The sequence below is a fragment of the Raphanus sativus genome, chromosome 5, assembly GCF_000801105.2.
Source record: "Raphanus sativus cultivar WK10039 chromosome 5, ASM80110v3, whole genome shotgun sequence".
NCBI classification, from domain to species: domain Eukaryota; kingdom Viridiplantae; phylum Streptophyta; class Magnoliopsida; order Brassicales; family Brassicaceae; genus Raphanus; species Raphanus sativus.
Window position 1 is genome coordinate 14715980 of NC_079515.1, and position 10489 is coordinate 14726468.

Below are 10489 nucleotides of genomic sequence, written 5' to 3' on the forward strand. Positions count from 1 at the left end.
TTTTCTGTCGATTTTTGTAATCCATGATGTTTTCATTACGAAAAATTAAATTTTATATATACTTCGAGTTATAAATCGTAATTATTTTGAGCCTCATTAGTCTCAAAACCGGCTATGTATTTCATCATCCACTAGTTAATTATGTAAAATCCGGTTTAGATGATTGGAAGAGCAGTAGTTACGCATGATGACCTCCAAGCTCCTATTATCAACTTGTCCCTCATCTCTACATATCTCATATTAGTAGCAGCTATATCCATCTTGAAAACCAATCAACCAAATCACTAAATCGTTTCATGTTCCCAAATTAGCTAGTGATTCAGAGAATCATCGGCTTCCTCTGAAAATCAAACAAATACGGATATTTCTCAGACTCCCGATTCTCTCTTTCCACAGTAACGATGTTCAACAGCAAAAAGGAATCCAATGGCGCGGCCTCTCGAACGGGAGCAGACTCGCCGTTCTTGCAAAAGGCACGCTCGGGTAAAACAGAGGTCCGAGAGCTAGAAGCCATGTTCAAGAAGTTCGACGTGAACGGAGACGGCAAGATCTCGTCAAAGGAGCTAGGCGCCATAATGGCTAGCCTAGGCCACGAGGTTCCAGAGGAGGAGCTTCAGAAGGCGGTAGCAGAGATAGACAAGAAAGGAGACGGGTACATAAACTTGGAGGAGTTCGTTGAGCTGTTCACGAAAGGGATGGACCAGAACGATGTGCTCGAGAATCTTAAGGATGCTTTCTCTGTTTATGATATCGACGGGAACGGCTCGATATCGCCGGAGGAGTTGCATGAGGTTTTGAGGAGTCTTGGAGATGAATGCTCGATAGCGGAGTGTAGGAATATGATTGGAGGAGTGGATAAGGATGGAGATGGGACGATTGATTTCGAGGAGTTTAAGGTTATGATGACTATGGGATCCAGGCGTGATAATGTCATGGGAGGAGGAGCTCTGTGGTAGAGTTTCTCATTTTCTCTTCTACTTTTTCTTCCTCTTTGGGGGTTGCATTAACTTGATGTTTAAAAAAAATATATACATTTAACTCTTCTGTTCTGTTTTTTTTTTTTTTTTTTTTAGACCAAACTCTTCTGTTCTGTTTTTAGTTCTGCTTTAGAACTGAATAACTGTGTAAAAGTTATGTGAATAAAAGATTTGCTACAATAGTCTCTACATTTCAGTTGGATGATGGAAGATTTGTTGTCTTTTTGAGTTTGAACAATAGATTAGAGATGCACTTGATGATGTTAAAGCCCAGTGGTCATCCATTCAGCGGTCAAGATGTGAATACATCTTCCTTCGGGTGGACCAGTATCAAGCTGTTTCAACTAGAGGATTTCGCTTACGTGGTAATAAAAAGATTCACGGTGGATCTTTTTTCCCAAGATGCTTCCTCTCGTAGTTATGTTCTGATCATTCAAGAAGAGAATGGAGCTGACACAAGCATCCAAATTAAGGTTTGCGTCTTAGATCTCTGTCATCTAAGATCATAGATGTCATGAAAGATCTCACAAAAAGGGTCAAGTCACTATCATTTCAGGAGACACCAAGTGCTTTATAAACAATGAGCATCATCCTGTAAGTTTCCTAGGCTTTACGTGTTTCATCTGTTTAAGATTGTTTCATTTAAAATACATATAGCGACCTACGAACTAGTCGGTTTTCCTCTCAAAGATTTCAACAAACGAGAGAAGAGAGATTAGAATAGGAAACTCGTTACATTAACCAAAGATATTTACATTGAAAGATAAAGAGAAACTCTAATACACAAAGGATCACCTATCTTTATCTCTCTCTCTTTGTTATCAATTCCCTACGAAGATTGGCCTGTCTCTCTCTCCTAAGCCGAGGGGAGAACGGGAACGCCGTGGACTCGTGATCTCTCGAAGTACTCTAGGCATCTCAGGCTGATGTATCTTCTCAAACTCTTTCTTGATCTTCACGACTTGGCTATGGATAGGAAGAACACAATCATGCCCATCATTTCCATGATTGGTCTTATTCTTCTTCTCCATCACAAATCGGCAGTGAACCAAGAAGAATTATGTTTGTATGTTTCTTATGATGTTTGCGTTTTAACTTGCACGCGGAAGGCGTGTTTATAACAGTAATCTTGAACAAAAGTGGACACGAGTTGTAGATGAAGTAGAAAGGAAGTTAGGTTGGTGGGCAACGCCAAATTAGTCTCTTACCCATTTCTCTTTGTGTGTGTTAATAATATATGAATGATAATTTTAGAATTTGTAGTGATCCAAAAGAAAGAAGAAGAGACGTATCATTCTTCGTGGCAAAGATAGTCGGTGTTGGGTGAGTTGTGTTTAGGTGTCGTAAACAAAACCAAGACACTTGTGAATCATGATGATTACTGGTACGCATCTCCCAATTCTGTGTTACTTTCTTTAAACCGAAGACCAAGGCTCTTCAAAATTTTGACCTTTTTGGAGAGGTTCCAAAGTTGATATGCTAAACAAATTGAATTAAGATGTGTTTGAAAAGTTAAAAGAGACTTGAAAGCTACTCCGCATGAATTGCTTTTGTTTGACGAGAGAAGACTAGCAAGGATTTCTTAGATGATTCTTATTTGGTTTCTTTATTTTAGGAAATGGATTCTTCTCAAATTTTCCCTTCCTCAAATTTATCCCTCTCTAGATATTGTCATGTGATATTGCAACATGACTAGATTCAGGTTCGGTACACACAAAAAACAAAAAAAGAGAAATATCCTAAAATAATCCTAAAAGTATTTGTCAGATTTTCTGGCTAAAATATTTCATTAAAGAGGTAAATGTACATTTATATCTTTAGGGTTCATGAAAATAGACTTTAGGATTTAGAATTAAATGTTTGGATTTGGTTTAAATTTTATAAATAAAAAATAAATATTAAAAATAAAAAATACTTTCAAAAGGTATTTTGGAATTTGAAATAAAATTTTTGAAAAAAATAAAATAAAATTTCAGAAGAAAATTTATAAAAAAAAATAAATTTGAATACATATAATTTGAAACTACAATTATTTTTCTTAATTTTATTATTTTTATTTTATTTTTTATTTATTTATTTGTATTTATGTATCTATGATATAAGGGGCTTTTAACTATTAAATAAAAAGTTTTGATAATTTTCTTCTTTACGAATTATTTTTGTAATAAAAACTTGAAAATAATCTATTTATGAAAATTACCCAAAAAAACTATTATCATTCTAACCCATTAAATCAACCGCACATGAATTTTTAACTGGGATTATATCATTAGACCAAAATCATCTCAAACCCATATATATATAATAGATTTTTTTAAGAAATAAATACAGGAAAATATGTTCTCACTATAAAACATATATTGGAACAAAACTGATCTTATGATAGAGCTGGTAAGTAAAACAAATATATAGATGAATTGCAGATGCTCTAAACAAAATTAGGATATTCTATTATAGATGGATTGCAGATGTTCTACGCAAAATTAAGATATTCTACACTTTTTATGCGGTTGATTTGATATCTTTAAAATTGAATGGGCTACTTAATCAATTCTGAAATTTAATGTTATATGATCTCTATAATGTTGATTATTTACTAGGCTCTCAGGTACAAGTAATTAAAGCTGTAGATAATCTTGGTTTGCATCAAAGCTTGGATGAAGGTACATTTCACGTTTCAGAAACGTTTTGGAATTGGAATTTCTTGAAAACTCGTGGAAACTAATTAGAATTTTGTTTCTTAAAAATCTCATTTTGAAAATTCAATAGAAACTTGTGTTGTCGCATCCTTTTCCCGGAAATTGGACATAAGGCCTAGACGTTTCAAAAGAAACGAACTGCCTTACTTCAGATAATGAGAATATATTCTGAACAAGGTGGGATGAGCTGAATGATCAGGATATATCTTGAGAAATCTTAGCCAAGGTCAAAGAATGGATCAAAGGAAATATATAGATTGAGTAAGATGAAGATATCAAGCACGACTTGTGAGCGACAGTAGCTCCCTCTGCAAGTGGTAAGGCGCAGTTCACCCCCTAACGAACGGATCAAAGGAAATATACAGATTGAGGAAGATGAAAATATCAATTTGCACAAGTGATATGGCAGCTGGGCGATACGGTAAAGTAGCTCAACCAGCTAAGTGAGCTTAGTGGAGCTCAGTGTAGCTCAAGGTAGAGTGTGTCAGTTCCATGAGCTGGACGACTAGCTCACTCAGCTGGGGATCAGCTCAACTAAGCTAGACTGAGTCTTCAAGTCTTGGGTGGTTGAGCCAGGTCCAGGCTATGGTCGGGCCATGTGAATGCCCCATGTGTGGCGATGGGCCGGTGGACCGTGGGATGGGGCCAGGAGTTTAGTAATTGGTTTGGGCTTGGTTTGGACATGTCCAGGAGTCGTTTGATAAGCCCAGGACATCAGCCACCTGCCATTGGTGAATGGGTGTGATATGGGCCATTGATGAAATTAAATGGCCAAAAATGATACCGAAGGGATGCAATGGTTAAGAAGTAACCACCCCTTCCTTTATATAAGGCAGGCAAGTCCATGATTTTTCAGGCACGCCAGGGGTTCCTCCCACACTCTGAAACACAATGAAAACCAGATAAAGAGAGAGAGAGAGATGGTCGGATTTCACAATCCAAGACCAAAAGTGATTAGAATGCAGCAAAAGGGCAATTTTGAGGACGATCAAGAGGAACGTGATGCACGACCCTTAAATGGTGTTTGATCATTGATGATCACGCCCTAGGCTTCCCTATAGCCTGGGAACACATGAAAATGGTCAGGAGAAAAGGGAGAAGGCTGGACTCCACTCTCAAAGGCCAAGACATCATTGAAGGCAGATGCAGTGTAAGACCCGAACCTGGATCCCAAGATCCAACTGATCCGCGACCTTAACCTAATCATCTAAGTGCAATTGACCAGTTTATGTCCAAATAATTCTAAGTCATTTTCAAGTGATCTGAGGTTCATATACAATTCATAAGCAATGCGGAAGCTAAGATAAACATTCATTTTATTAATATAAAACATGTGATCCATACAATGTAGTAATATCAATCAGTTTGCACAATAGGCTATCATAAGTTCCATACTATCTAAACACACATCACACATCCATCCTTGGCTTGAGTCTTCACAGCTCCTTGGCTTTCCCACGATCCTGACCAGATCCTGCATTCATATAAATCTCATCAAATACACAATCAAACCGATATCCTAGCAACAAGTCTAGCAATGCATGGTTAAGTCCCTTAGAACTAGTTTCTGTCCCAATACTTGACCCACTCGGATAGGTCTCCAAAAAATAAATAAAATTCATGATAAATCATGATAATTCACAACTAAGAGAATGGTCAAGTCAGATTTCTCAGAACAGGTCTGAATCATACCGATCTCAACCTAGAACAGCCCCCATGGCCATAACTGACCACCTCTAAATCAGTGATATAAAATTATCCTTTCATCATGATAATTCATGATAAATCCCAATTAAGAGATATATGAAGTCGGAATCCCCAAACCTCAACCGGAAGTAGGAGATCCAACCTTACATGCCCAACCAAGGCCATGGAGAGATTACACTGACCAATCCATGTCTTGGCGGCTTGACCATGAGTCTAAACTCATGAACAACATCAGAATATATAATAAAAGAGATAGAATGACAGAGAGGGAAGAACGGATGCAACCAACATCACTTGGTCCATGCGGACCATCCATCCGGACCCATGGATCATGGCGATGGTAAATGGTTAGCATCACTAACCTTAGGAGTGGCCGACGATGGGTTCTGGTCCTTCCCACTAGCCTTCTCGGTTCCTCCTGTATCCATCTTCCCACGGTTCCTTCCTGCAACTCTTCCTTGGTCGCCGGTCAAGAACAAATGACACCACACTCACACGGCCAAACAAGCAAACCGCCGGTCTCTTTCTCTCTTGGATTCTCTGGCAATTTTGGCAGAGTTTCCCCTCTTTGTCTGATGACAAATATCGATGCCCAAGGTCTCTATTTATAGAGGAAGGCGTGGATAACTGCCTTTGGGCGAGCGGGTGGGAGTGATTGGCCGAATGGCCACCAAAGGAAACAACGCACCCTTTTGGTCCAACCGCCTCTCAACTGCCATCCCAACTGCTTCCCCACATCGATCATCATCAGCTAGCATCTGACCAAGTGTCTAGCTGCACCACCAGCACCCTTGGCCTCACCGGACCGCACCACCATCCCACCGGACCATAACCGCCCATGGTCCGGTCACACAATCTCAACTCATAACACTCCTCCAAGCTGAGATGAGCTGATCACTAGTGTCACCAGCTGAGTGAGCTAACACTCCAGCTACCGGAGCTGACCAGAACTCTTGTGAGCTACTGTGAGCTCCCACACACTTCATCCTAGCTGCCCGAGCTTGTTTCACACTCCGGACAGCTGTCTAAACCCTTGTCCAGCTTCCTTAAGCTTGAACCTTCTTGCCTTGGTTAAGTTTCAGCCTTCTGATACCCTTAATTCACTTCCCGGACCATGATACGCTTTGACTTAGGTCATTAGACCTGATTTGGTGCATCACCTCGCACCATGGTCCCTCCGGCCGATCCTATCTAGGATCGGGGACATGACAAGTCTCCCCCACTTGATAGGGATTCGTCCTCGAATCCAGACCAAGTGCATCTTCACTAACATACTGATCATACCACTCAGGATACTCAGCCTTCATTCTTGCCTCGGTTTCCCAAGTGATAATGTCCTTGCCATTACTCTCCCACACTACCTTGATCATAGGTACTGTCTTCTTCCTTGTTGCCTTCTCTGCCCTATCTATGATTCGAACCGGCCTTGTCTCTAAGGTTAGGTTCTTACCAAGATCTTTGGGAATCTCAGGCAACACCACATCCTGTTTGGATAGGCACTTCCTTAGTTGGGACACATGGAACACATTGTGATATGCATCCATTGCTGATGGCAAATCCAACTTGTATGCCACTGCGCCCACCCTCTCTGTGATCCTGAATGGACCCAAGTATCTAGGATCCAGTTTCCTTCTTCCAGAAACTCTGGTCCTGCCTTTGAAGGTAATCATCTTGAGATACACTAGGTCACCAACCTCAAACTCAAGATGCTTCCTCCTCTTGTCCGCATAGCTCTTTTGTCTATCCTGAGCCTCCTTCATCTTTTCCTTGACAAACTTGATCTTCTCTGTGGTCTCCTCCACAATCTCAGGACCAATCATGCTGCGCTCCCCCACTTGGGTCCAGCACAATGGTGTCCTGCATGGCCGCCCATACAAAGCCTCATATGGTGACATACCAATGCTTGTATGGAAGCTATTGTTGTAAGCAAACTCCTCCAAAGGCAAGTGCTTCTCCCAGGTCTCTCCCCAGTCCAAAACACAGGCCCTTAGCATATCCTCCAACATCTGAATCGTCCTCTCTGACTGACCATCAGTCTGAGGATGGTAGGTTGTACTTGTAAGACCCGAACCTGGATCCTAAGACCCAACTGATCCGCGGCCTTAACCTAATCATCTAAGTGCAATTGGCCGGTTAATGTCCCAATATTTCTAAGTCATTTTCAAGTGATCTGAGGTTCATATTCAACTCATAAGCAATGCGGAAGCTAAGATAAACATTCATTCTTATTAATATAAACCATGTGATCCATACAATGTAGTAATATCAATCAGTTTGCACAATAGGCTATCATAAGTTCAATACTATCTAAACACACATCACACATCCATCCTAGGCTTGAGTCTTCACAGCTCCTTGGCTTTCCCACGATCCTGACCAGATCCTGCAATCATATAAAACCCATCAAATACACAATCAAACCGATATCCTAGCAACAAGTCTAGCAATGCATGGTTAAGTCCCTTAGAACTAGTTTCTGTCCCAAACCTTGACCCACTCGGATAGGTCTCTAAAAATTATGCAAACACCATGATAAATCATGATAATTCACAACTAAGAGAATGGTCAAGTCAGAATCCACAGAACAGGTCCGGATCATACCGATCTCACCCTAGACCCGCCCCCATGGCCATAACTTACCATCTCTGAATCAGTGATATAAAATTATCCTTTCATCATGATAATTCATGAAAAATCCCAATTAAGAGATATATGAAGTCAGAATCCCCAAACCTCAACCGGAAGTAGGAGATCCAACCTTACATGCCCAACCAAGGCCATGGAGAGATTTCACGGAACACTCCATGCCCTGAGGGTCCGACCATGAGTTTAAACCCACGGACAACATCAATATAAATTATAAAAGAGATAGAATGGAAGAGAAGGGAGAACGGATGCAACCAACATCACTTGGTCCATGCGGACCATCCATCCGGACACACGGATCATGGCGATGGTAAGTGGTTAGCATCACTAACCTGAGGAGTGGCCGATGATGGGTTCTGATCCTTCCCACTAGCCTTCTCGGTTCCTCTTGTATCCATCTTCACACGGTTCCTTCCCACAACTCTTCCTTGGTCGCCGGTCAAGAACAATTCACCACCACACTCACACGGCCAACAAGTAAAACCGCCGGTCTCTTTCTCTCTTGGATTCTCTGGCAATTTTGGCAGAGTTTCCCCACTTTGTCTGATGAATAAATCGATGACCAGAGCCCTCTATTTATAGAGGAAGGGTCCGCCAACTGCCTTTGGGCGAACCGGTGCGAAGATTGGCCGAATGGGCACATGTGGGAATCAACGCATCCCTTTGTCCCAACCGCCTCTCAACCGCCATCCCAACTGCTTCTCTTCATCGATCAGCATCAGCTAGCACTTGACCAAGTGTCTAGTTGCACCACCAGCTCACTTGGCCTCACCGGACCGCACCACCATCCCACCGGACCATAACCGTCCATGGTCCGGTCACACCATCTCAACTCATAACACTCCCCCAAGCTGAGATGAGCTGACCACTAGTGTCACCAGCTGAGTGAGCTAACACTCCAGCTACTGGAGCTGACCAGCACTCCTGTGAGCTACTGTGAACTACCTCACACTTCATCCTAGCTGCCCGAGCTTGTTTCACACTCCGGCCAGCTGTCTAAACCCTTGTCCAGCTTCCTTAAGCTTGAACCTTCCTTGCCTCGGTTAAGTTTCAGCCTCCTGATACCCTTAACCCACTTCTCGGACCATGATACGCCTTGTCTTAGGTCATTAGACCTGATTTGGTGCATCCCCTCGCACCATGGTCCATCCGGCCGATCCTATCTAGGATCGGGGACATGACAAGTCTCCCCCACTTGATAGGGATTCGTCCTCGAATCCAAACCAAGTGCATCCTTACTTACATACTGATCATACCACTCAGGATATTCAGCCTTCATTCTTGCCTCGGTTTCCCAAGTGATAATGTCCTTGCCATTGCTCTCCACACTACCTTGATCATAGGTACTGTCTTCTTCCTTGTTGCCTTTCTCTGCTCTATCTATGATTCGAACCGGCCTTGTCTCTAAGGTTCAGGTTCTTACCAAGATCTTTGGGAATCTCAGGCAACACCACATCCTGCTCGGATAGACACTTCCTTAGTTGGGACACATGGAACACATTGTGGTATGCATCCATTGCTGATGGCAGATCCAACTTGTATGCCACTGCGCCCACTCTCTCGGTGATCCTGAATGGACCTAAGTATCTAGGATCCAGTTTCCTTCTTCAGAAACCCTGGTCCTGCCTCTGAAGGTAATCATCTTGAGGTACACTAGGTCACCACCTCAAACTCAAGATGTTTCCTCCTCTGTCCGCGTAGCTCTTCTGTCTATCCTGAGCTTCCTTTCATCTTTTCTTTGACAAATTTGATCTTCTCTGTGGTCTCCTCCACAATCTCAGGACCAATCATGCTGCGCTCCCCACTTGGTCCAGCATAATGTGTCCTGCATGGCCGCCCATACAAGCCTCATATGGTGACATACCAATGCTCGTATGGAAAGCTATTGTTGTAAGCAAACTCTACCACAAAAGCAAGTGCTTCTCCCAGGTCTCTCCCCAGTCCAAAAACACAAGCCCTTAACATGTCCTCCAACGTCTGGATTGTCTCTCTGACTGACCATCAGTCTGAGGATGATAAGCTGTACTCATTGCACTCTTTTGCCTAAGGCCTTTTGGAAAGCTTGCAAAAGTAGGATGTGAACCTCGGATCTCTATCCGACACAAATACTTGCAGGTACCCCATGAAACCTCACATTTCATTGATGTAAATCTGCACAATCTCATCCCACCATCCCCCTTCTTTATTGCCAAGAAGTGAGCCGACTTGTTAGCCTATCGACCCACCACCCAAACAGCATCTTTCTTGTTCCTGTCGTAGGGAAACCAGTCACAAAATCCATGGTAATGTGATCCCACTTCCATTCCGAAGGTAAACTTTGGAGTAGTCACTGGGCACTTGGTGCTCCGCCTTGACCAATTGACAAAGGGCACCTTGCCACCCACTCGGCCACATCGGTCTTCATGCCCAGTGGTTAATACCTCTTCAAATCTCTGTACATCTTGTTCAGTCCAGGATGTA

General features: G+C 42.3%; 2 protein-coding genes across 2 annotated transcripts; one reads left to right on the forward strand and one right to left on the reverse strand.

The window, feature by feature from the left end:
* The first annotated feature begins 200 nt into the window (after positions 1-200).
* On the forward strand, positions 201-3643 carry LOC108841116 (probable calcium-binding protein CML25). The gene is made up of 2 exons (XM_057010344.1): positions 201-2361; positions 3578-3643. The coding sequence occupies exon 1, from the start codon at positions 402-404 to the stop codon at positions 954-956; it is 555 nt and encodes a 184-aa protein (XP_056866324.1). The 5' UTR covers positions 201-401; the 3' UTR covers positions 957-2361; positions 3578-3643.
* On the reverse strand, positions 1691-2008 carry LOC108840900 (uncharacterized). The gene has a single exon (XM_018613705.2). It carries the CDS (start codon positions 2006-2008, stop codon positions 1799-1801), a length of 210 nt encoding a protein of 69 aa, XP_018469207.1. The 3' UTR covers positions 1691-1798.
* Positions 3644-10489: the final 6846 nt, after the last annotated feature.

What these genes read in the sequence shown, in the direction of transcription:
- LOC108840900 (XM_018613705.2), bottom strand. Translation starts at nt 2,008, where the DNA reads ATGGAGAAGAAGAATAAGACCAATCATGGAAATGATGGGCATGATTGT.
- LOC108841116 (XM_057010344.1), top strand. Translation starts at nt 402, where the DNA reads ATGTTCAACAGCAAAAAGGAATCCAATGGCGCGGCCTCTCGAACGGGA.